The sequence below is a fragment of the Haplochromis burtoni genome, unplaced genomic scaffold (assembly GCF_018398535.1).
Source record: "Haplochromis burtoni strain Fernald_Lab_line unplaced genomic scaffold, NCSU_Asbu1 Contig_986, whole genome shotgun sequence".
Lineage (NCBI taxonomy): Eukaryota > Metazoa > Chordata > Actinopteri > Cichliformes > Cichlidae > Haplochromis > Haplochromis burtoni.
This window is the reverse complement of record NW_024583347.1, coordinates 41,477-68,997: the sequence shown is the minus strand read 5'-3', so window position 1 is coordinate 68,997 and position 27,521 is coordinate 41,477. Positions and strand designations below refer to the sequence as shown.

Here is a 27,521-nt window from a genome sequence, read left to right as displayed (position 1 = left end):
TGGCATTTAGTAGGTGGGGAATCACCATACATCCCACGATACGATATTATCACAATACTTAACGCACGATACGATATTATTGCAATTTTTTAAAAATATTTTGCGATATTCAGATTCTGTACATAAAGGTAAACTTTATCAATATTCATTTTATCTAATATCAAAGTCTCACACTCAGTCTTTCTCTCATTTCAGTCAGTTTTATTGTTGACAAACTGAACGGTTTGTATTACAGTCTAGTCCAACTTAACTGAATGCAACCATCTGGTACAATTATAGCTATTCTGAACTATGCAATTTATGAAAACTATGCAGCCCATTCAGCAACTGAAGAATTTGAAAGTAAATTAAAACAAAATATAATTTTACATTAAATAAAAAAGTTTTAAACTTAATTAAAATAAAACATGTCTTAAATTAAAATAAGTAAACTGTCATGTTTATTGCTGCCAAAAAAAAGTTAAACACATTTGGACAGTGAAGGAATGTCAGGATTCTTGCTCAGAAAAAGGATCAACATGCTCTGAAGTCAGAGCATGTTCCAGTCCACAAAAACTTTTTTTGTAACAAAATATCGATTTCTGCTGTCCCTGTATCGATACATTATTAGCAAACAAAATATCACGATACTACACAGTATCGATTTTTTCCCCCACCCTTAGACTGTTTGAAGTGATGATCGCAGAAACTGCGAGATTCCGAAGGAGAGAGAGAGAATTTTGAGATGTGGGAGATTTGTGACGTCTAAAGGTGTGTGTTGTGTGTGTAGTTAGTGTGTAGTGTAGTCAATAGAGTTTTTTGTGTGTCAGAACAATGAGGACTGCTGAATGTCACAGCTTGCTGACCAAAAAGCCACCAAAGGCAGATTACAGTGTAAACGCTGTCTCCAGGTGGAAAACAGGGAGTGATACATCTCCTGTTGTCAGGCCTGCAGGTATCAGGCTGTTGTTCTCCTTTATCTTCATAGTGGACAGAAATTATTTTTTGGAGTGGCACAAATAATTTGTGTGGCATCAATTTGATGCAGAACACCTGATTGTTCTGTAAATAGTTTGAAATGTTTATTAATAAAAACCCATATTTCCTGCATTTTTAGATAAATGGCTGCATATAACTTTGTTGTTTTCAGTTACTTTTTTGAAGAAGTAACTAGTTACTATAGTTAATTACTTTTTCAAAGTAACTTGCACAACAATCGTCATTATATACTCTATTTTGCAGACAAAAAGTTACAGGACTCACTCACAGACGACAGTCGGACAATCTCACCCAGTGCACAGCAGGAGCTTCACACAGACTCATACTCATAATACAAGTCAGAGCTTTATGTGTGTTTTTGAAATTTTTGTTCAATTATACTTTACTTCCAATAGTGTTAACATACTACACAGGTCATGAACAATTTTTTTTTAAAATTTTCATTAGTAAGTGGGCTAACAGTCTAATTAAAAGTAGTCTAACATAAATGTAAATGCTGTAATTTTGATTATTTTAATAAACCATGTAACTTGGATGGTAATGCTGGCGTGACCACAGTGCACACGTCTCTGTTGCTCACAGTGGTCCAAGGGACACCTCAGGAGTTTGTGTGTTTGCTCAGACACATTAAAATTTAGAGGGAACATCGCTAATAGGATGTGACTATTTCGATATCAGTCCCACCAATGCAGACAGGGGAGGGTCAGGAGCGTTTCTGCCAAAGTCCACCACGAGCTCCTTTGATTTTGGACCACATTCACTGCAGGTGGTTCACCTCACACCACCTCACAAGCGATCAATCGGTCTTCTGTACTCCTCTTCCCATCCCATCTTCACACTTCCAATAATGGCTGTGTCATCAGAGAATTTCTGGAGGAGACAAGTTTCTGTGATCTACTTGAAGTTGGTCATATAGATGGTGAAGAGGAAAGGGATAAGAGTTCCCTGGGGTGCTCCGATGTTGTTCTTCAGATTCTCTGACACACAGCTCTGCCGTCTTACAAACTGCGGCCTGCCTGTCAGGTAGTGCTGATCAACTGGACCAGTGGAGCCTCCACTTACATGTCTTCCAACTTTTCCCTCAACAGCCTGGGCCGGACTGTGTTAACTCTTTAAGACCTACCATAGAACCAAGTCCGCCAGAGCTTATATTATATTTTTACATGCTGTGGCCATTTTTGGGAGCATTTCAAGTTGCTATACATCAATACAACCATTATAGCCCAAATTTTAATAATATGTCTGCATTAAGTGCATAGTAATTACATAAATTGCAAAAAAGTGCAATAAACTACAAAAAAATTGAAAATCGTTTTTGTTTTTTTAACATATATTTCTAGTTAGAGAAATTTAAGAGGCTTATCCCTCAAAACTGCTAAATACAAAAAAGTTGCACAAAATAGTTTCCCACCACAGGAAATTTATTTTGAGTGTCTTCATAGTTTTATTTTTGAAATACACCAATTTTTATAACTGCAGGAAAAACGAAAATAAATATTATAGTGCAAATTTGCAAAAAAGATGATATGCATCAAAATAAACTATTTCCAGCAGTGCAATATGAGTCCTAAGCATCCCAGAAACTGACACAGAAAGTCATAAAGTCAAACATAACTTTTAAAAACACCAGTATAGGCTCATGAGGCCCTGATGGTAAAAAACTACATTTCCGCAAAATGACGTCACTTCCGGTTTCGGGCAGGTCATGGCGGACATGCGATAGTTGCGCTGATGGACGTAGGAAGTGTTACAAACAGCTGATCGGATCGGCAAAGCGTGTTTCTGGAATATTATGTTTTTGTTGCTGCAAGTGCTTTTTATGCAGTTTTTGCAAAGCTATATGTGGAAGGAAACTGTGACCTAGGACAAGCTGATGGCATAAGATGTAAGTACAACTCCTCCGGTTTCATATGCAAAAAAAATTATTGCGCTAGCTTACGTGGTTGCAGTGCTACCGGGATTTAAAAATAGTTACGCAAAAGGAGCGGGCCCTTTTTTTTTTTTATAACTTTTTATTTATCATTTTACAGTATGGGAATACAAAACTTAAGGTCAGCATGGGAGACATTCACAGTTCCAGTAATAGCATCTACTTACATCATGGTAATATTCATTTATTCAGTGCAAAGGGGAGTACACAACCCATTTTTCCCAGAGCTTCTTAAATTTCTCGAGCTCGAGTCTAAGGACAAAGGTAAGTCTTTCCATTCCAAAAATTTCGTCCATTTAGTACCCTAAATAGATATTCCCAACCCACCGAATCGAATGCCTTTTCGGCATCTAGGCTGACCAACATTGCACTAATATTTCCTGATGTTATGTGATCCATCACTTGTAGCGTTCTCCTCAGGTTGTCCTGAGTCTGTCTATTTGAGACAAAGCCTGTCTGGTCTAAGTCTATCAGCTCCGGGATAATTGATTCCAGTCTCTTAGCTAATATTGAAGCAAATAATTTATAGTCCACATTGAGGATAGAGATTGGCCTATACGAGCTGCATTCTTTTGTATCTTTGCCGTCTTTTGGGATAATTGAGATAACTGCTTCTCTCCAGGATTGTGGGGCTACTCCTGTTCTTAGTGTATGATTAAAGCAATTAAGCAGCACTGGTGTTACTTGTGTCCTAAATGCTTTATACCATTCGGACGGATAACCGTCAGCGCCTGGTGCCTTATTCGCCTTTAGTCTGGAAATAGCTTTATGCAGCTCCTCAACAGTTATCTCAGCCATAAGTTTCTTATTTTGCAATTCTCCTATAGACGGTAAGTCTAATGAGCTTAGAAAGGCATCCATCGTCGTATTCTCTACCAGGGGAGGTTGGGTATATAGGTTTTTGTAATACTGTTCAAATGCCCGTTGAATATCCTCCAGTTTACTGCAAATAATTTGGGACTCAGGGTTCCTGATTTTATGAATTCTGTTCTTTTCCTGTTGTTTTCGCAGCCTCCACGACAGAAGCTTCAGCGCCCTAGGTCCCGTCTCATAATACTTTTGTTTTGTAAATTTGAGCTTTCTTTCAATTTCCTCGTCGTAAATGCCGTTTAAATCTTGTTTAATTTTATTCATCCTCACCAATATCTGGGGGTCTTTTTGGGCAATATGTCTTGACTCCAGCGATTTCAATTCCCCCTGTAGCTTCTCAAGTCTTTCCTGCTTTTCTTTTTTCCTGTGAGCTGTGAGGGCAATAATCTTACCTCTAATGACAACTTTTGCTGCGTCCCATAGAGTGTTTGGAGATACCTCGCCATTGTCGTTATATTGTAGATAAGTTTCAAATTCCTGCTGGATTTGTGTTTGTGCTGATTTCTCATTCAGAATACTGGTATTGAGTCTCCAAAGTGTATTTGTCCGCTGTTTAGCGCGGTTCAGGGTTAGGTACACTCCCGAATGATCAGATAAATCTCTGACCCCGATTTTACATTCCTCGACCTTATGCCAGTCTGATTTGTACATAAAAAAATAGTCAATACGAGTATAAACTGAATGGCACGCAGAGTAATAGGTAAACTGTTTATCCCCTGGATGAGAGGATCTCCACACATCAATCAAACCCAATTCTATAAGCATGCGTTGGACCATGATAGCAGTTGAGTTTTTCTTCTGCTGGTGGTTGGATGAGTCTAGTTTTGGCTGGAGTTGAACATTGAGGTCTCCACCAAAAATCAAAACTCCTCGTGTTTCCAAGACCGCTAAATTAAGTAGCTTCTTATAGAAGGATTTGGTGCTTCCTGGCGGAGCGTATACATTAAATAATGTTACTTCCTCCTCTTCTAATTTACCCTTTACCAAAACAAACCTCCCGTCTTTGTCCTTCATCTCTGAATACAATTCAAAATTAACAGCATTGGGGATCAATATGGCTACTCCTCTTTTGCGGCCTGATTTATGTGACGAGTAATAGGTATTCTGGAATCCGAGATTTTTCAATTTTTCATGCTCTAAAGAAGATAAATGTGTTTCCTGCCAAAAAATTACATGCAGCTTCTCACGTTTCATTTTGGCTATTATTTTGCCCCTTTTAATCGGATTATGTAGCCCATTTACGTTCAACGTGATTATTTTACTTTCCGGATGATGCATACGACTTTTTCAGGCTGTGGTCCCTTGTGCAACAACACCCATGCCGACCAGAACATAAACAAGAACAACAAACAAGTAATCCCAAAAAACAAAATCAAATACTTCCAAGTCCGAAGTTCAGGTGAAACCTCGAGTTGAGAGGAAATCCTCGGTCCAGACGAGGGCCTCTCTCCGGTGTCAGGGAAAATACCCAGCACCAGTATCATTGTTTCGTTACGTCCGAATTGTCCAACCGGTACAAAGTTCCTTCTTTAACAAGCTGCGGGAGTAACTACGAAAAAAACAAAAAAAACAAAAAAAAACTCTTCACAGGATATTTGGAGAGCAGTGCTACAGATGCAATTTGAACATTCAAAAGCCCGAATATATTCGACCCAGATAATAATAAAAGTAAAATAATCACTGTAGTTAAGGTAATATACGGAATACGTGACTGAACTGGCAGAAATAGTAACGATAAGAATCCCCCAGCTTAAACTGTCATGTGCAAAACAGATTTCGAGTTATTGGTAGATTCGCTGAGGAGTAATATTTCAACCTCCTCTCTGCATGAGAGCAGGATACCTCACTGCAAAGCTCCAGGGGGGATGTGGAGATCCTCTTGTTTTCACTCGCAGGGGTCGGATGTTCCCGGAGGGGCCCGGTGGAAGCTCCGTAGCTTCTCTCTTATTCTCCGCCGATCCACCGCCTTTCTGCTGCGATCTGCGCCGGCCCTCTCCCACGTTGCTGGTCTCTGCTGTTTCGGCGCCGTGGGGCCTGGTTCCTTAATTTCATCCAGGCAGAATCCTCTCTTCTTCAGGTCTCCGGCTGCCTCTGTCGCGTTCTCGTAGAGTTTGGTGCCGCTATCGAAAAACACCCTCAGCTTCGCTGGATGTGGCGTTTGGAAGCGGAGTCCCTTGGCTTTGAGCACTCTCAGGATCCCCACGTACGCCTTTCTTTTCCTAAGGATGTCTGGGGGGTAATCTTGGTCAAAGTAAATCCTTTTCCCGTCATAGCGGACATCCTTCTTTCTCCACGCTGAATGCAATACCATCTCTTTTATTCTATACTCCAGAAAGCACAGAACCAGTGATCTAGGCGGAGCGCCTTCTTGGGGCTTTGGGGCAAGTGCCCGGTGGCAGCGCTGGATTCCGAGGTTTGTTTCCGCAACCGGCGGGCCGATTTGAGCCTTTATCAGCGTCGTTACAAACTCTATCAGATCCGGGCCCTCTGATCCCTCCGGTACCCCATGTATGCGGAGATTATTTCGGCGTGAGCGTGCTTCTAGTTCGGTTAGCTTTGCTCTCAGGGTTTCCTGGGTCTCCATCATGAGAGCGAGTGCCTCCTTAACCTCCGTGTCCCCTTCTTCGATCTCGGCTATCCTCTGTTCCGCCTCCTCTACCCTCGCCGTGGTAGCCACTAGCTCCTTTGTAGTGTCTTGAAGTTTCTTGTTAATTTCTCCTTTAAACTCATTCAGCTCCTTTTTCATATCGTTGCGGAAAGAAAGTCGAAACTCACTCATTTCACTTTTAAGGTCCGATCTCAGGGCCCGGATCTCATCGTAGATAGCTAGCATGGAGGGGTTAGCTTCGCCACCTTTCTCCTCTCCGCTGCGAGTTTCCTCGGCTAACTCTCCCTTTTCCCGTCCCGAGCTTGATTTGCCTTTGGGCTTTTTTTGTTTGTCCCCATCCATGTCAAGTTTAGGTGCAGTTCTTTGCGTCTGAATATTCTTCCAAGGGGATTATTTCCAACCGGCGGGGAGCCGAACCGTTCAGGCAGCCATTTGCTACCACGCCAAAACCGGAAGCCAGAGCACGCCCTTTCTGACCGGTTTTAAGGGTTAAAGACGCTAGAGAAGTCGAAGAACATTATCCGAACTGTGGTGGTCGGTCCATCAAGGAAGGTGTATGCTCTCTGCAGCAGATGTATCACTGCATTGCCCACTCCCAAGTGGGGCTGGTATGCAGTGTTGGGAAGGTTACTTTTAAAATGTATTCCATTACAGAATACAGAATACATGCCCCAAAATGTATTCTGTAACGTATTCCGTTACGTTACTCAATGACAGTAACGTATTCTGAATACTTTGGATTGCTTAATATATTCCATCCATCCATCTTCATCCGCTTTATCCGGGGCCGGGTCGCGGGGGCAGCAGCCTAAGCAAAGAGGCCCAGACCTCCCTCTCCCCAGCCACCTCCTCCAGCTTATCCGGGGGAATACCAAGGCGTTCCCAGGCCAGCCGAGAGATATAATCTCTCCAGCGTGTCCTGGGTCTGCCCCGGGGCCTCCTCCCGGTGGGACATGCCTGGAACACCTCACCCAGGAGGCGCCCAGGGGGCATCCTTGTCAGATGCCCGAACCACCTCAGCTGGCTCCTTTCGATGTGGAGCAGCAGCTGCTCTACTCTGAGCCCCTCCCGGATGGCCGAACTTCTCACCCTATCTCTAAGGGAGAGGCCAGCCACCCTTCGGAGGAAGCTCATTTCTGCCGCTTGTATCCGCGATCTCGTTCTTTCGGTCACTACCCACAGCTCGTGGCCATAGGTGAGGGTAGGGACGTAGATCGACCGGTAAATTGAGAGCTTCGCTTTTACACTCAGCTCCCTCTTCACCACGACGGACCGGTGCAGCGTCCGCATTACTGCAGCTGCAGCCCCAATCCGTCTGTCGATCTCCGGCTCCCTTCTCCCATCACTCGCGAACAAGACCCCGAGATACTTGAACTCCTCCACTTGGGGCAGGAACTCATCCCCGACCCGGAGTGGGCACTCCACCCTTTTCCGGCTGAGAACCATGGCCTCAGATTTGGAGGTGCTGATCCTCATTCCCGCTGCTTCACACTCGGCTGCGAACCGTTCCAGTGCGAGCTGGAGGCCCTCACCCGATGAAGCCAACAGAACCACATCATCTGCAAAAATCAGAGATGAGATTCTGAGGCCACCAAAGCGAAAGCCCATAAAATTTGGATTACTTAATATATTATCATGCTTTTTACAACAACGTGAATGTACTATTGCTGTGTGATTTATTACTATTACTGAAGGTCCGCGACTCCGAACTGTAGTAAAGGGACCTCTGACTAATACGGCGGGGTCCCTGTCGGCTCGTAGCCGAAAAATAGCTTTACTTTGTTGTGTGGGTCAACTTTTCTTGCGAGAGACAGAGAGAGGCGTTGAAAGACTGCTCCAACGGAACTTATTGTTTTCGGAGGAAAACACGAACACGGTGTACAGTCGAGTCTTAATAGCTTACTTACAACTGCACTCAAAAAAATAAAACATTAGATTTACTTAAAAAAGTTATGTCAAGTGGTTCCACACAACTGCTTTAAGTAACTTTTAAGAAATGTTGTTACTTAGTTTGAACTCAATACTGTTAAGTTAGATTTACGTAAGTGTATTGGCTAAATGTAACTTAATTGCAATGCTTAGCTGATACTTATCTTTGTTGCTTTAAGCCTACATAACTTGTTTAGGCAATATCTTTGTAATACTGTTACTTAGCTGGTACATAACTTTTCTGCTTTAGAAGGACATAACCTGGTTAGGTAGTATCTTTGTAAAACTGTTATGTAGCTGCTACATAACTTTGTTGCTTTTGAATTATATAAAATTGTTAAGTAATTTCTATTCAATACAATTACAAATAAATCATTTACACTGGTTACTTCCATACAAAATAGCAAAGTTTCTTAAAAGTTACTTAAAGCAGTTATGTGGAACCACTTGACATAACATTTTTAAGTAAATCTTAGGGAGATCTTTTAGGAAGAAATGAAGACAGCACCCAAATTATCAAACACAATCCTGCACTGTAAAACCTGACCAGTTAAGTTAACTCAAATGATTTGGGGAAACCGATTGCACCAATTGATTCAAGTTTTATAACTTAAACAGTTTTGGGTTATTTAAGTACTTTATTAGAGTCCCAAGAACCCAAAGCAAATATGATAATGTAACTCAAATGCATTATGTTTATTTACTCATTGTATTTAGTATGTTTTAACTTAAACCATTAAATTTGTTGTACTAAGATGCTGTATTTATTCAAACTTATTTAAAGTGTTACATGCTCATATTCAAATTAAGTTAAATTAACTTAAATAGTTGTATTTAAACAACTTAATCCAATTGGGGAAACCGATTGCACCAAATGGTTCAAGTACTATTAACACAAAACCAAGCTATTTTCTTTCCATTCAGTTTTTATTAACTTTAACTGCAGAGAAAATACAGAATGAATACAACCATACTTTGAGTCATAACCTATGACTGCTAAAGCCATTATCAAACAAACAAATAATTAGGCATTTTAAAACTTGCGTTTTTAGGGAATTTTGAATGTTTTTTGTAGCATTTTGAAAATCAATTAAAATACAATCTCTCTCCCACTAAATGCCATGTTGCCATATCATTTTTTGATTGGTCGACATGGTACATTTTTCCACCAATAGGAAAGGGTGGGGGTTTTTTTGGTTTTTGTTTTTGCTCACAAGCGGAGAGTGCTTTTGAGGGCTTTCCTTAGAAAATGCAGTTTTTACCATTTCTTCCCGCAGTAAACATAAACAACAATAGTATTAAGGAAAAAAACATTGCATTTTTTATCATAACTCTGGTTTTTCGTGGCCTATCAACACAATTTAAAAACAGGCATATAGTTTGAAGTCCACACTTTTTACACAAAAAATTAGAATTGGGGTTGTCTTGGGTGGACATAACATCTTGTTGCTATGTCACCGTAAATTGGTCATGCTATTGGTATACCATGAATACTTTTTCTCCTCAGCCAATCAGCAATGCGATCAATTGGATCACAGGCTGGAGTGTTCTGCCAGTGGTCAGAGCTGGCTTTACTTTCTACAAAGGCTCAGATCCTTCAGTGTATACAGCAGGCTGCTCTATATGTTTTATCAGTCTGTTATTGCGAACACCATCTTCTTTGCGATGGCGTGCAGGCACCCAAGCAAAGGACGCAAATAGACTGAACAAACTCATCAGGAAGGTTGAGTCTGTTGTTGGCATGAAGATTGCCACCCTGGATGAGGTGATCAGTTATAGAATGCTGGAAAAATTGCTGGCAATCATGGACAATAAGTCCCATCCCTTCCATAACACACTGGATAATCTGAAGAGAAATTTCAGCAACAGGTTCCTTCAACCTCGCTGTCTGAGGGAACGTTACAGGAAATTGTTCCTTCTGCTGCTATCAGAATCTTTAATTCATCCACTTGGGTCAGGTCCACACATGTGGAACAGAATTAATTACACTTCAATGCAGCCTGTCACTTTTGTACACCACAAGATATATTTCCACACATACTTGTCCTTTTATATTCATTGTATATTTATATTTATACTTTTATCTTTATATTTATCTATTTATCTTAATATTCATCTATCATAACTCTGTTTCTACACTCATTTTATAGGAGTGCATGTTGTTTTTGTGTATTTGCTGCTGTGACAACTCAATTTCCATCTGGAATTAATAACGTTTCTGATTCCGAATCAGGTTTTAGAAAGACCTCATCTTCAACATTTTGGGGGGTTGTTATTTGCTTTGATAATTTTAAACAAATAGCATAATGTACAGTGTTAAAATATGTCTTTAAGTCTTTTGTTATATAATTTTACATATTTACTTATTTCTAAAATCTCTGGTTTAAAATTAAAAGTAATTTGAAAACATAAAGAGTAAATGTTTGAATGTTTTATAAAGTCATTGTACAATTTTCTAAAAGTATGGCTTGTAAGACTATTTCAGATTCCAAATATGTTAGATGCTTTTCTAGATTTTTTTCTAATCTGCTATGAACCATCCTCACATCTCATCTAAAGCTCTGTAACCCTCCCTTTTAATGTTGTTTGCTGTTACACCCAGTGAAATAAAGTTAGAGATTATTAAACCAGCCAGCTGTTCATTCATTAGAGCTCAAGCTTACAGTCATACAGCAGAGCTACAGTGAGGCTACAGAGACACCACATGGAAACAATCAAAGCTCTCATTGTTCAGCTCAGGCTTCGTGTGTTTCTGCTTTATTATTATCTACTGAGACAAACTAATGTATTCTTACCTTCTGATGAAACTGTTGAAGCTTCCTGGGCTGGGGGACTTCCTGTTGGGGAAAGTGCACTTTGAATCGTAAACTGGTCTTTTTAAAAATGACAACCTGCGTGGCATCAGAAATATATAAATATAACAAGTCAGACTATAATATTTTGATACATTTCATAAAATAAACTGTGACAATGTCATATCTGCATACTGTACTAAATGTTTAATGTGTCTTTTTCCTCTGACTTACCTTCATTCATCTTCTCTAAAATCAACCTCGCCCCCTGCATCACACGGTCTGAATATGCCTGCACCATCACTTCTACTGTTTTCAGTCTGTCTGCGTTCTCCAGCTGGTACTTATAGAGTTTGGGGAAGTCATCTCCAGGTTCATACTGCAGGTAAAAGTGGAAAAGCTTCAGCTCCTCCTCTCCCATTTTCTTCAGCATTTCCAGTAGCTGCACTGGTAAGGCCTTCTCCATCTCTGACCTGTAAAACATAAAACATGTCTCATCACATCTACGTTTTTAGCTTTTAGTATACTTCACAGTGCCCTCTAGTTGTCATGTATATTTTACCTAATGCAACTTCAACTCTAACAATGCTGTTAATATATAAATTAAAGAGATACTTATCGAATTAAACTTTCAACAGAAAACAAAGAGGGCTCACAATCTTTAGAAAACAACTTAAAATCAACTGACATTTCTACAAATCATATCACTTAAGTGTGTGAATGTGTGTGTGAATGGGTGGATGACTGGATGTGTAAAGCGCTTTGGGATCCTTAGGGACTAGTAAAGCACTATACAAATACAGGCCATTTACCACTTATTAAAAAATAGAAATATGAATGAAAAAATTAAGTCAAATAAATAAAATAAAAGTACAAGACTCCAGCAGAAAAAGATAAGCACGCTAATTAGTTTTTAATCAAGATTTATACACTGGTTTAAAAGAGGTTTCTAAATCTGCTCTAGAATCAGAAATGTGGTACTAAGGAGGAATTCATAATAATTACAGTTAAAATATATTTTAAATTACCAACAACATGATGATATCATAACTCTGGTCCTTGGAGGACAAGGGTATCAGCCAAGCTTCAACTTAGAACCACTGACAGCTGCACACACAGTGTCATCGTTCCCCTGTCCTCACTAGCATGACCAGTCAGTTTGTTTTTGTTTTCCCTCCATCCCAACTTCCCGTCTCTTCTCCTTACTGTTTAGAAGAGTTCTGCGATTGGGTCCTGTCATTCTGCCGTCTGGGCAAAACTTGACACACAGACCCTGAACTGATGCACTTATGCTACAACAGTGCACAACTGTTTGTCCTCTGACATCCAGCAAAACCTGAAAGACCTGAGTGGAAGTTCCTCCCTACACTTTGTTTGAAGCAAAGCACAAAGGAGACACCTGCTGGAGCAGCTGGAGTCCTACAGATGCTCAGCCTCTTCACTACAGAAACATCTCCTATAACATCCATTCTTTACACTCTGACTGCTGTGTTTGTGGAAACACTCGAACAAACACCGCTTCACATATGATCATGGAAACGTGCATGAAAAAGAGCTGAGCTGATATTAAACCTGATGGAGGATTTATTCACAAACACTGACTGACCAACAACATTTACACACACTTGTCTGCAGGAGAACAACTATCACCCTTTGACGCGTCACTCTTGAGAGACACACAGGTGAGTTCAGGTTCATGTTTGAGTCTCTGATGGTTGCTAAAAAAGTTCAGATCTTCAATAAAAGGTTAATCACATATTACTGATATTATCGACATTAGCAAACCTTTTCCCACTTGGCTCTCTTTGTTCTAATGTATTAATTAGCTTTTTCACTTGGGCACTCTGTAAGGACACACAGCTGGGTTCAGGTTTGAGTTTCTGATGGATCCTAAAAAATATATAAAAAAAATAAATAAATATAAAAAAAAAAAAAGCAAAATAACAAAAAAAATATATAGCCAAGGTATAGACACAGTTTAGATGTGATGTAAATACAAGACATGTTAATACTGACATTAACTTACTTTTTCTGAAATGGTCGTGTTGGTTCAAATTTCTTGATGATATCCTTCACTTTGTCACTCTTTAAGGACACGCAGCTGGGTGGAGGTCCAGGTTGGTTCCTGTGAATAATGATGGAGCAGTGATGTGAGTGCTGAGCTGTGACATGGAGAAGAGTCATGGACAGTTAGAGATGGTCATCTCACCTCTGATCTTTGGTCTGGCTCTCATGTTCCTCACACAGAGTGGTTTTAGAGGGAGGGACTCCCTCCTCTCTGTCCTCACACTGATCCATGCTGCTGAATTCACATCCACATCAGCTCACACACACTTCTACCATCACCTGCAGACGAAACACAAATCATTCATGTGCACAACAACTGAGAACTGCACAGGTCATGTCTGATGTGTTGGACTAACCTGCACTCCATCTGAGACACAGCTTTCATCAGTTCACCATTACAGTTCACAGAGCCGACTTCAGCCTCCAAATCCCTCCATTACTGTAGTCCTACAAGGCAGCAGGTCAAACATGGCTGTAGAAGAGCAGCTTTATTTAAGTAACAATGCCCAGGGCCAAGCTGACTGCTTACAGAGTTCATATTCTAACTGCTAGCTGTTCTGCTAGCTAAGCAAACTAGTGTTGAAGGTCAAAGTAAAGAAATGATGTGATACTGCTGGGAGTTACATCACATACTAGCAGCATTTAGTTATTCAGCATTATATTTAATCCTTATTATCTCATCCTCTCACCTCTATTTAGCTCTGAAAACAAGAAACATTTTGCCAACAGTTTATTGGCTAGGGGAGGGAGAAAACGAAGAAGGGCCAATGAGGAAAAGGGAAAAAGGAAAAGGGAAGAGAGGAAGGAAAAAAAAAACACTAACCATAGAACATTATTACTGATGACCTTCCCCAGCTACCCTCTGGTGACGCATGAGTTATTCTCTTTATTCTTCTTATAATGGTTTTATTGTTATAATTGTGATTACTATTACTGTTCATAGTTGGTCACTGGACACAGTTATTGCTATCATTATTGTCATTATTATGATCATTGGTGATGATGGTGATAATACTGAATTAATGTTGCTTTGGACTGAATAGAAATTAACACCCTCACTACACACAGTCACAATCATACTTGTATTATTTTTTTTTACCAACTGTCTTGTCTGCAAGTTTCCTAATCTATCCTGCTCTATTCTGTATGTCGTACATTTCATAATAATAATAATAAAAAAACAACAACAACAGAATTTCAGCCTTTATTTAGTTTAGCTGCTCATGGATAAACATATGTTTTCAGCCACTGAAAACACATCTGCTTATCTGTAAGTAGCATCAAGAAATTCTTGATGATGGCTTCTAGACTATAGAAATCATCATCAAGAATTTCTACATTGCATTACAATTTTTTCAACTGGTGCCTGGGTTAACTGCATCACTGGTCACGGCTTGTTATTGGAGGGCACCTGTCCATACACACTTCAGAGGGTGGGGTAGAAATTCTAGGGGTTTTTGTTTGAGTGTGTGCGCTTGGTCAGGTGTGGGTCTAGGGCACACTGGGCCTTGATCCCTTTGGGATATTGTTATTAAGGCTAGATAAGACCATATGTCTGCTTGCTACAACTACTGGACAAGACAGGTTTAAAAAAATAAATATGAAATCAGTCAAAAAATAAAACTGCTGGCCTACAAAGCTGCTGCCTTCATCTGCAAACTGACCTACATGCTGAACCACAAACTCCACCCTCTAATGAGAACTGAAGAAGTCATCACTGTTATTTTTCTACAGCTGATCGCTGAAAACATTCAAACTGACTCATCACGAAGCCTTTTTTCCTTTGAATTCTATAAACCTGCCTGTAAACAGTAGCTGAAACTTCCAGAAGAAGTAGACAAAACACTCAACTTGAAAATTCTAAATAGAAGTAAAAACATGAACACTGTCTTCAATCATCTCTTATATACAGGTTAAAGATAGTCTACAGAGAAAATAATCACTTACACCTGCTTAGACAGATTTAATTTTAACACACACATACTCATAAACACTAACAGGAGGAAAAGTGTTTAACGGTTGGTCCAACACTGGTCATTGGTCGAGCTCTAAGTCCATTACTGTGAACTATGGAGTGGCAGATTTGTGCTGGAACTAAGCTGCACAAAGCTGATGTTAGCCAGGAAAACATTACAAGCTGCTTCCATTACCTTCAAATGGAGTTTCACACAGAGTTGATCAGCATCAGTCACAACAAACAGGAAGTTCAGGAAGGTGAGAGTAAACCTTGAGCAGGGCGGAAAACACAGAGAGGCGTCCACAGACCAACATCACAGCAGTGGTGTGTGGTGACTTCTACAGAAAGGCAAGCAGTGATCATGCTCACCCCACCCCTAATACGCACCAAAAACCCCTCATCTTCCTTATCATCTCATCTTGCTTCACTATTGAGAAATTTAACAAGATAAACTGGATCCAATTAACCCTTACCTTTTGTACATCTTTTAGTTTTTTTTGTTTGTTTTTTTTGATTTAGCTATCATTTTGGCTGTGTTATAGCTTGTAGCATGGATGTTTGCAGGAAAATTTCTTTTTTGTCAAATTTTTGGAATTAGAACACAGAAATTATGTGGTTACAGTTCCCCCAAGACAATAAGAACAGTGACAGACTGAACTAAATGAAATAATACAATATAGTAAAGTTATAAAATATAAGCAATAGTTCTAATTTATATAAATAGCTCAGTGGTAAATATCCAGAATCCCACAAAGAGGGTGCAACTACTGCTGTGTGTACTGTGCATTAGATGGAGGAGTTGTACAGGAAGACTTCCTGTGAGTCTTTCCAGCTTCCTGTCATATTCTACTGTAGAATAGCAGCAGAGCTCTGTGCTCCCTTTCTTCCTATTCTCTCCTTTCCTTCCTCCCTCTCTCTGTCTCATCTCCTCATTTTACTTCCTTTTTCCTTTCCTTCTTTAATTGTATGCTTTCTATTTGGACACAATCGTGCATTTGTTCGTTTAGTAAAGTTCATTATCTGTACTTGTAACACTGTTATAAATCTGTAACACTTTGTTCTTCACTTTTTTCCCCAAAATCTTTTAAAATGATAAAATTGAATGAAGTCGGTGGAAACGTCTCCACGTCAGGTTTCGAGGACGCCGTCCAAACCATCGCTGGGCGGAGCCTCATCTCATCATTCTCCATGGAAACCGAGTCATCCATAAGAGATGAAGCTACAGCCTTTAACACAACAAGTAAGAGTATAAAACAAAAACAGCTGATTGACTTTATTAAAGTTGTTCCATTCATTAAGATTGAAATTTGGGATTTTTTTGACTTTTAAACTAAATTTGACTCTGTGAACTTTTTGATTTGAAAGAGCAGATGAAAAGTGAAATGTGTAAAAAGCTCTTTAATTTTGCTGTGAAACAAATGTTTAGAATACTGATAAATATGTTTTTATGGTTTGGGCCTTTAATGATAATGTGATGATAAACATGACTCTGAGGAATGATAGGCTCTTCCTTTCTGCTAATAATAATCAATGGCCTGTATTTATATAGCGCTTTACTAGTCCCTAAGGACCCCAAAGCGCTTTACGTATCCAGTCATCCACCCATTCACACACTGGTGATGGCAAGCTACATTGTAGCCACAGCCACCCTGGGGCGCACTGACAGAGGCGAGGCTGCCGGACACTGGCGCCACCGGGCCCTCTGACCACCACCAGTAGGCAACGGGTGAAGTGTCTTGCCCAAGGACACAACGACCGAGACTGTCCAAGCGGGGCTCAAACCGGCAACCTTCCATTACAAGGCGAACTCCCAACTCTTGAGCCACGATCGCCCATCAACATCATAATAAGTGTTGCTTTCCTCATTGGGACTTCAAGCAGGACAATAATAAATGGATTTCCTGAACTAAGCTTCCTGCTTTGATGAAAGATAAACACGAAGTTGGATTTGATGTTAAGGAGACTCTGAATGGGCCTTAGGATCTATAATTGTCCTCAGTTTCTTTCAGACAGTCAAATTGTCTTTGTAATGAATATTATACATCTATACTTTGCTGCATCAGCTCACTGATGAGATAGACAGCTGACTTTAAACACACATCCAGTTTGGACAGGTGGCTTACCTGCTGCTTCTAGGCAGGGAGCAACCAGGATACCCAGATGTATCAACTAGAGTCATCTGGGCTGAGCCTTGAAATTACTGAATGAATGTTTTTGATCCTAGCAATTCTATTTATCCCAAGCAGAAACACGCATGTATAAAAGAAAATAATACCCCATCTGTTAGATTGTATTGTTGATTGTCATTTATGCTTAGAAATATTTACTTATATATGCTTAGAGTTTTGTAATTAGTTGTAGATTGGTAGAGGTTTTGATCCTTGATAGTCTGCAAACTTTGTGTGTATTAGACAGCACTTTGGGAGCATGAGAGGTCATACCGTGTCTTATTGTTTTATGGTAGGATTAACGTAGTTGCGTCTGTTCTAGTCTAAGTGCTCTTTGTTTAGATGAACTGCAGGACTTCCTCACCGTGTTATCTAGGATGAACCATCTAGGGTGAGGGGGAGGCTACCCTCTTCCTGACCAAGGATGTTTGACCCTTTGATCAGCAGTCACACACACACACACACACACAAGGTACTCTTTGTGTGTATGTAGACGTCATATGTTAATGAACTTATGCATATTCATGTAACCTCAATAAAAGAACAGTGGTACGGGAGAACGGACGAGAGCAACTGGGGTCAAGCGAAGGAACGGTGCCTGTCCGGTTCTCTCCCGTGCACGAGAAACATGAAGAAGCTTGCCTACTTGTGTCTTGCTTTGCAGTGTAATTATATTGTCTTCAACGTTCCAGCGGATGGGTTCAAGCTACAAACCTATCTAAATACATTCCAAATTTTATTTGACGTTTATTATAGCAATACAAAATCGAATGAATAAAACGTCACCCTTGACTTTTGGTTTAAGGGTCATGATGACATACGTCGAACTGATGAACCAAACACTTCCAAAGTCTGGGTTTTTTTTATCAATTCCAAACTGGTCAGATGAGCCCAAACAGCTGGCACTCTTTCGATGCGATGCCAATGCTACACAATTTTGACAGAGAGGACATTTTGAAAGAGGAGTGAAAGAAGCATCTATGTCCACTGTGAGCGACCATCTTTGAACAGAGGCGGGGTTTACGACACCAACTCTCTGCCATCTATAATCCAGTTTTGAGATCCCTTCCCAGACGCCTTAACGCCCACTCACATCCTGGGCCATCTGACCTCAGGAATTCGCATGATAAGGTGGGGCCAGGTTTCACAATGAACTCACCCGAAACTCTGGCTGATTGGGACCCACACCCAGTTTTACACCTTGGCTCAGGCGATTAGAGGATCATCAGGGGGTCCTTTTGTCCCTCTGTGGGGGGGTACTCCCACTAGGTTTATATCTGGGACTCTCCACCATTTGACCTTAGAACTGAAGAAGCTTCTCGGGTGAGAGGTGAAACGTCTTCAAGTCCAGACGCTTTTCTTTGCAAGCTCCTTTGACTACGATGACCTGGATGACTGAGAACCTTCACAGACATAGATTTTAGACATGAGTCTGAATTACTAAATTACTGAGCAGCTGAAACAGCCGCATGTATGCAATCAGAGGGAGGAAAAAGTATTTGCTGAAACACACTTTCTTCTCCCCAGAGTGTGCTATGAGCATTAAAGTCTCTACATCCTCTGCGCATCAGAGGGTCCTGCAACGTAATTAATATGCATAATTTTTGTAGACATTTCCCTTGTTGCCAGGTTTCAAAAATGTTTGTTTTGATTTTTGTGAATGAATTGCTTTCATGACTTATCCAGTGATGCTACTGACCAGCCATTCGGTGGCATGCAGTCTGACAATGTCACATTTCAGTACCTTCTCGGTCTTAAAAAAAAAAAAAAAAAAAGTACCTTGCACCAGGTATGTGGAGGGGCATGGTCTGAGGCACACCTGTGAGGGAGGCAGACGCACTTGGACGGACGTCCACAATAATGCCTCACCACCATAAAAATTCTTAATTAGGTCCTGGGGTGGTTGTTGGTATGTGCCCGGCCGTGAGATGCAGAGCTATAGCCGAGTTTTGTGTAACAGCGACTGCAGTTACTGAAAGTATGCTCAAAAGCAGGAGTATGTGGACGGGTCTGTTGTGGATCTTTCACAAGGTACAAGAACCTAATGGAAAACTGTGAAAATTGTGGCGACTGTGCAGAGTCAATCCAACTAGGTAATTGACAAGGGGCTATTAGCGTTAAAATGATTCGGTCTCAGTATTTCATTCTGATGAATCAAATGTGTCAGGGTTTAAGTCAAAGCAATCGAACTAAACTCATGTGATTAAACTGTAAGCTGTTTGAACCTTTTCATCTTTCAGTGAAAACTAGATGGCGTCCCAGGTCTCAGTATGGCCGCCTGTCAAAAAAGCTGAATAAATTCAATTCAAATATAGATCTTTGAAATCATACATAGTGTAAAATGAATCGTCAACACAAAAGTAAGTAAGACCCACTACAGGAATGTTTAGTCAGATCTGGGACTGTACCCTTCAAACCACTCTGTTCTGCTGTTGCTGCAATAGAGACCGCTATAAACTGGTATTTTCAAAAAGCTTGGATTCAAAATCAAACAGCAACATATGATAGAGATTAATGAAATCATCAAAAACAGGAATTACATCAAATATCACCTGGTAAACTCAGTGATCTGTACAGGCAGAAGGTAGCTTAAAAGGCTCTTTAGAGAGGAAACTTTCCTTTATGGGAAAAAAAAAACAAAACATCTGTCATCAATTCCTCTTCATTTTTGATGCAATGTTTTATTACAACCCCCCCACCCCCCAAAAACCTAATGTCTATCACCAAATTACACCAGATTCACCACCAGAACTTTGAACTTTGTATCAAACTTGAAAACTATCACAAACTAAACAGATACACAACATATCCAATTCTATACAGGCATATTTATATATTTATATAAATATTATAATCAAGCCGTTACCTACATAGTGTACCAAATTCTACCTTGATATGTCTTTGAGAAAAAGGCAAGACTAGTTTCAATAAGTTAATGCAGTCTTTGCAATGTATTAGATATGTTATTATAATGCATGCCACTTAATACAAACATATTATGGTCAAAACCCCATTAAAAATTACTTAGCCAATACTTTCCCCTTATGTCTGAAACATTTTCAAAAATGATTGAAACAGTAAGAGCACGTGGACAGTGTGGAAAAAATCACACTAAGAAAGAGAAATCAAACATTTTCACGAGCTCAGACTTGTTGCTGGTTGTAAACTAAGCTTCAGGAACAAACATTGTACTAATATTCACTGTAAAGCTTTGAGTTGATAAAGACAGAAAAACAACATAATCGTAGCTTCCATCTTTAAAGGACTGAAGAGGAAAAAGTTTACAAGGAATCATTTAGAACAGTTTAAAACATCAACTGATTGAATCCGTGAATCTGAAAACATGTTTCTGAGTAAAAGAGACAGACATGTACAGACTGAACTATCTGTTCAACCGTCAGAGTGTTTCTCTAACAGGGGGACACTCTTTACACTCAACTTGGCAAAAAGACACTGAAGCACCAGGCCAAACATAAAAACCAGGATAAAGAGGTTCAGTGAATGTGGTGTTGAAGGTGTGGAGGTGGATCAGAGTGTGAGAGGAGACTATGTAGTAGGACAGAGTGCCAGCAGGCCAGTCCACATACACTGCTACTCTGTTAGAGACGGAAGGGGAGGAGGAGATGGACTTTGATTTGTTATTATGCCAGATATGACGAGGACCATCATCAGAGCACCTCAGACTCCAGGACTGCTCATTAAATCCAAACAAACAATCTGTACTGTCTCCTTTCCTTCCAATTCCTCTGTAACTCACTGATATATGAACGTTTCCTCTCCAGTCAACCTCCCAGTAATAGCGACCAGTCAAACCATTTTTACACAGCAACTCTGGGCGGATATCAAATCTGTCTGGATGATCCGGATATGAATGAACTTCGTCCACACCTGTCACCTTCCTGTTGTTTTCAGACAGTTGGAGTTTTCTGTTTACAGTGTTTGTGTCGATTATGAGTTGACAGGAATCTGATGGAGAGAACAAACACAATCCAGCTGCAGTTATTGATCCATCATCTGTTTATTGATTGACACTTTCATGATGACTCCTGACATCAGAGATGTGAATGAGTGATGTGACAGTTTGAAGAGGTTGAATGTGTACTGCTTTGTTTTCATGAATCACATTAAAAAGACACTTACACTTCCTCAGACCTGGTGTCAACCATTTGACTCCAGCAGGCTCCACCCTGAAAGGAGGAGGGAGGTCAGTCCAGCACAGTCTCTTTCAGCATGGACACATGGACATTACATCACTCTCATCCACATACTGTTAGACACTGATAGAGGAACAGTCCAACATTTTCACAAATACACTTCAATCCATACCTGGATCAAATTCCTGATGATTTGGACTGATCCTGAATCTTTCAGTGCACCACTGTATTGAATGAAATATGACTGATTCAGACTGTGACCTTCATTATCTTTATATTCCCCTTCTGTTTAGCTGGAAAGGACACCTCCCTGCTCTGATTCATAAACTTTAATCTGATTTAATTTATAGTGTTTAACAGGCCTTTTACAGTTGAGTAACAACAGTCACTACAATGTGTCTGGAAAACTCACTCATTTTCTTTCGGACTCCTCCAGCTGTTTGACTCTTGCATTCATTTTTTCATTTGTAAAGTCTGTATCAAAGCTGTGTGTCTGTGATTGTTCATGTCACATCTACAAAAAATGTTTCCAGATCTTCCTCCTCTATCAGACATTCTCTCCATACCTGAGAGTGTCCAGTCTCCAGCGTGGATCCTTCAGCCCACTCGACAGCAGCTTCATTCCTGAGTCTCCTGGATGGTTGTAGCTCAGGTCGAGCTCTCTCAGATGGGAGGGGTTGGAGCTGAGAGCTGAAGCTAGTGAAGTACAGCCTTCCTCTGTGATCAGACAGCCTGACACACTACAGACACATAAAGCAGCAAAACGTCTGTAAACACTTCACTGAATAATAACAATTATTATTATTATTATTATTATTATAACAACAATTATACTTTAATTACTGTTTTTTTAATACAATAACACATAGGCTGTGTTGTTAGCCATTAAGGACAAAAAGCAAGGGAATGCTAAGGCAAGGATTAAATGGTGAAGAAAGAATGTTGGAAAGGATTCAGGGGAGGAAATGAGTCAGGCTATGGGTGGTAGGAAAGAGTTACCAGATAACTATAAAAGCACAGCTGATGCTGTGAAGGAAACTCAGAAGAAGGTGGCTGGCGTATCCTCTGGACAGAAGAAATAAGAGAAGAAGGCTTTATAATTGGGATGGACCGATCTGATATACAGTATCAGTATCGGTCTGATACTGACCTAAATTATTGGATCGGGGGTCATGGCGTCCACCTGAACGGTAGCGAGACTTCAAGCTCCGACCTCAACGTCCTTTAAGTACGCCTAAACAGCGGTTAAAAGCCAACCTCTTAGCGGCTGCCTCACTGACCTAAGCTTCTGCTTTGATCTAAACAGCCAGGATGCCGACTAAATATAGGTCCAAGCCTAAAACAGCCGGAAAGGATGGATCAGACGACGATCCTAGCAACGAACCTGAAACCGAGAAAATGGAAGGAGCTAGTGCTAGCTCCCAACAGACCGAGGCGAGTGTTTTGGCCGCAATTCAGTCGCTGAAAATTCACTTCACTGCCCAACTGCAAGAAGTTTTAACATCAAACCAAGAAATAAAAGACGTAATTGGAGTGTTTTCAGAGAGGCTCACCTCAGCAGAAACTCGCATCAGTAAAGTTGAAGATGATGTCTCTTCTCTCACAAGTAAAGAGGCTTCCCTTCATAAGAAACTTCAGGAACTCCAGCTAAAGGTGGATGACCTCGAAAATAGAAGCCGAAGATCCAATCTGAGACTCGTCGGATTACCCGAGAATACTGAACAAGGAGAAATTACAATATTCTTGCAAACATGGTTAATGGATGTTTTGGGACGGGACGCGCTCCCATCCCCACCTATCATTGAACGAGCACACAGGCTACAAGGCCGAAACACTCCAACTGGCCCACCTCGTGTGATCATCATGAAATTCTTGAATTATCAAGACAAGATGAGGGTGATGAGAGCGGCACGTCTGAAGGGAAAAATAACGCACAACAGATATCACGTTATGTTTTTCCCTGATCTGTCAACGGAGGTCCAGAAACAGCGAAAACAATACAACCAGGTAAAACAACAACTCCGTGAAATGCACATAAACTTCGGACTGATCTTTCCAGCAAAAATGAGGATTTTCCACCATGACAACAGGCTCCTTTTCCACACACCAGCGGAGGTGGAAGATTTCATACGAAAAGTCCGGCAACAAAACGAGGGATAAACTTCATGCCCACTCAGAAACGCTACCATATCAAATACGTGTAACTCTGATAAACAATTCCAAATTGGACATACAATGGCTGCTGGTGTACAGGTATGATATAGATGGCCTTAGATATATTATGTTTAAATCTTTTCATTCATTTACATTGTGTGGCCACTTCTTTAGTTAATATGGTCGGACCTAAGTTTGAAGCTTCAATCATGAGGACGCTTCATCAGCTCCTTTACATGGATCTGATGCATACCCAAGCCGCAATGACTTTGGGGGGGGAAGGTTTTGAGACCTACACCCATGGGAGGTCTCTGGGTTGTTGTTTTTTTGTTTTTTTTTGTTTATAAGAGATTGTTTTTAAAGTATAGTGGTCTTGAAATAAGAATTTGTGAGCTTCGACAGGAGAGACGAGATGTAGTCAAACCCAGGTCACTAAGGGCACAAACTGTATGAGTAGTTATTCAAATATTGAACTAATTTCCTGGAATGTAAGAGGCCTTAGGAAATGTATTAAACTGAAAAGAGTAATGGATAGAATAAAACAATATCACCCAAAGATAGTTTTTATTCTAGAAACACACTTACTCGCGAGTGAAACTGACCGGATAAGGAGGCGATGGCCAGGTCAGGTTTTCTTTAGCCACTTCTCAACATATGCTAGAGGAGTGGCAACACTCATTCATAAATCAGTGCCCATGTGTATGAAAAAAACCATCTTGGACCCTGCAGGGAGATTCATTATTCTACAATGCTCCGTACTGAACCAAGATTTAATATTAGTTAATGTATATGGCCCCAATATTGACGACCCCAGCTTTTATAATAATCTATTCCTCTCTATTGCAGCCCTCCACGGTGAGATAATTATTGGGGGGGACTTTAATTGTACCCTAGAGCCTAGGCTTGATAGATCATCAGGTTTAGACTCCTCCCACCCAAAATCTAGACAAGCCATACAACACTTTATGTCGGAATTGAATCTTAAAGATATATGGAGATTAAGAAATCCAACAGGGAGAGAATACTCTTGCTACTCAGCCAGTCATAATAGCCGCAGTCGCATAGATTATTTTCTGATTTCAAACTTTCTTATTTCCAGAATTAACAGCTGTTCATATAAAAGTGTGCTTATATCTGACCACTCATTAACTACGCTTAACTTTTCAGTTACAACAGCTTTCAGACGTAACCCTATTTGGCGTTTAAAACTACACTGGCTGCAAAATCAAAAATTTTTGGAATATGTAGGTAAAAATATTGATGACTATTTTTACTTTAATAAATCCGAAACCACAGCCTCGGTAAGATGGGAAGCCTTTAAGGTTTTTATTCGTGGGCAGATGATAAGCTACACCAAAAGCAAAGCAAATAAAAATTATACTGGGATGTTGGACCTCGAAGGTCAAATAAAAGAAATGGAACTTGAGATAAACCTGAATGACTCTAAAGAAAACCAACAAAAACTTTTAAGATTAAAAGCAAAATATGATAAATTAACTACTGAGAAAGCCTCAGCAGGACTATTTAGACTGAGACAGACCTACTATGACCAAGGGAAAAAGGCAGGAAAACTTTTAGCATGGCGCATAAAAACGCTACTGAACGAACAAACAATAAATGAAATTAGAACTGCAGACGAAAACACCACAGATCCTTATAGAATAAATGAACTCTTTGAACTCTATTACTCACAACTATATACCTCAACAGGAGATACGACTCGAGAATCATTAGAATCCTTCTTTGACTCAATAAGTACCCCTTCACTCCTTGAAGAAGCTCGATGTGAATTAGACTCTCAGTTATCTATGAATGAACTGTCGATCGCAATTGATAAATTAAAAATGGGAAAAACTCCCGGCCCAGATGGAATTCCACTAGACCTTTTCAAAATATTTAAAGACAAATTAATATCCCCTTTGTACGACATGCTGGTGGAAAGTTATGATCTAAAAGAGCTTCCCCCTTCCTTGCGTAATGCACTCATAACGGTATTCCCTAAGCCTGGGAAACTGCCTACAAAATGTGAATCTTATAGACCAATCTCATTAATAAACTCTGACGCCAAGATAATAAGCAAAGTACTGGCAAACAGACTTGAACGGTACCTTCATCTTCTCGTTGATACTGACCAGAATGATTTTGTAAAAGGCCGACAAACGCAGCATGGTATTCGCAGAGTACTGAATGTACTTTACTCAAACTCAGAACATCTAGACATGGCTTTGCTTTCCTTAGACGCAGAAAAAGCTTTTGATAGGATCGAACATAACTATCTCTATAAGGTACTGTCTCAATTCGGCTTTGGCAGTTACTTCATGACCTGGGTCAAAATATTATATAATAAACCTATAGCCTCAGTTAGAACTAATAACATCATATCTAGACCATTCTATCTAGGTAGAGGTACACGTCAAGGCTGTCCCCTTTCGCCTCTTCTCTTCGTCCTAGCAATAGAACCATTGGCTATTGCGATAAGGAACAATCAAAATATCTCTGGTATTAGAACAAATAATATTGAGTCAAAAATTGGATTATTCGCAGATGATATTATCTTAATGCCATCTAAGTTAAGGAGCTCAATTCCCCAGCTACTTAAAACAATTAACTCCTTTGGCAAGATCTCCGGTTATAAAATTAATGAATCCAAATCGGCCATCCTCTTCTTTAATCATTCTGAAAGAACTAAACCACCTATTCAAACAACGTTCCAAATTGCCAGAGACAGTCTTACCTATCTAGGTATAAAAATCATTCCAAAAATTAACGATTTGGTACATGCAAATTACTCTCCTACTATCAACTCTGTTGTTGACTTAATCAATAGATGGTCTATGTTGCCAATCTCGTTGATTGGACGAGTAAATAGTCTCAAAATGAACGTCCTTCCAAAATTTCTATATCTCTTCCAAGTCATTCCTCTCAGCCCTCCAGATGACTTCTTCACAAAGGCAAAAACAATATTCATTAAATTCATTTGGAATAACAGACGAGCCAGACTGCGTCTTTCGCTACTATATCTTCCGTATGATAGGGGAGGTCTTTGTGTTCCAAACCTCAAACGGTACTACTGGGCTGCCCAGCTCTCCGCGGCCTCATGCTGGTTTTCAACAACAACCCTACCCTGGGTAAATTTAGAAAGGACAAGTACTACCCCCTTACCACTCAGCACGTACTTGTACTCTGCAAAGTATAAAGATCTGATGAAAGATACATCAAACCTCTTCGTTAAAAATACCATTCGTGTGTGGTTCGACGCACTCAAGTTTAAAAATGAAATGCCAGCACTATCCCAATTCTCACCTATCTGGGGCAATAGGGCCTTTAAACCCGGTTGGAAAGATTTGGGCTTTAAAATGTGGGCCGACAGAGGCCTGTGTAAAGTTGCAGACCTATTTGACAAGGATACCTTACTATGTTTCAATGGCTTGACACAGAAATTTGACATCCCAACCAAACATTTCTTTAAAATTTCTCCAAATTAGAAGCTTCATTTCAAAAACCCAAAAATCCCTAACATTGCCCACTCTAAACTCATTAGAGGATATAGCAATAAACCATCAGCTGAAGAAGGGTTTAATATCTCGCTTCTACAGTAACCTCAGAGAGGGCTCTCAAACATCCTCAGAAAAAGAAAGACTTGCATGGTGTCAAGACTTAGAGTGCAGAATAACTACAGAGGAATGGCAAAAAGCTTGCTTGAAAGCCCAAACACAATCTATAAACACTCAATTTAAACTAATCCAGTACAAATGGTTAATGAGAACATATATTACCCCAACATTATTAAACAAATTTGACCCCAAAACTCCAGACATATGTGTTAAATGTGGGGAAAAAGGCACACTGATGCACTGCCTGTGGGAATGCTCAGAAATCCAAAAGTTTTGGAAAGAAGTTTTAGAAGTAATTGC

The 27,521-nt window shown here is 40.1% G+C and overlaps 2 protein-coding genes across 2 annotated transcripts in view; both read right to left on the bottom strand.

Moving 5' to 3' along the window:
• LOC102294661 (protein NLRC3-like) overlaps positions 1-16,754 on the bottom strand; it is a 46,978-nt gene extending 30,224 nt beyond the window's left edge. The window contains exons 1-6 of the mRNA XM_042216261.1: positions 14,358-16,754; positions 13,317-13,456; positions 13,134-13,232; positions 12,893-12,997; positions 11,342-11,580; positions 11,111-11,152 (exon numbers count right to left, since the gene is read on the bottom strand). Of these exons, the coding sequence (XP_042072195.1) occupies positions 11,111-11,152; positions 11,342-11,580; positions 12,893-12,997; positions 13,134-13,232; positions 13,317-13,405 (574 nt within the window). The 5' untranslated portion in view covers positions 13,406-13,456; positions 14,358-16,754. The remainder of the gene's footprint in view (positions 1-11,110; positions 11,153-11,341; positions 11,581-12,892; positions 12,998-13,133; positions 13,233-13,316; positions 13,457-14,357) is intronic.
• Positions 16,755-18,616: 1,862 nt separating this feature from the next.
• Positions 18,617-22,265, bottom strand: LOC102294071 (stonustoxin subunit beta). The gene is made up of 3 exons (XM_005951349.2): positions 22,020-22,265; positions 21,440-21,486; positions 18,617-21,265 (listed from the first exon to the last, which is right to left on the bottom strand). Exons 1-3 carry the CDS (start codon positions 22,073-22,075, stop codon positions 20,697-20,699), a joined length of 672 nt encoding a protein of 223 aa, XP_005951411.1. The 5' UTR covers positions 22,076-22,265; the 3' UTR covers positions 18,617-20,696.
• Positions 22,266-27,521: the final 5,256 nt, after the last annotated feature.

Coding starts and splice junctions, on each gene's coding strand:
- LOC102294071 (XM_005951349.2), bottom strand. CDS start 22,075: ATGAAGCTGCTGTCGAGTGGGCTGAAGGATCCACGCTGGAGACTGGAC. Junction 21,487..22,019: donor TGGAGACTGGACACTCTCAG/GTATGGAGAGAA, acceptor TCCTCCTTTCAG/GGTGGAGCCTGCTGGAGTCA. Junction 21,266..21,439: donor GACACCAGGTCTGAGGAAGT/GTAAGTGTCTTT, acceptor TCTCTCCATCAG/ATTCCTGTCAACTCATAATC.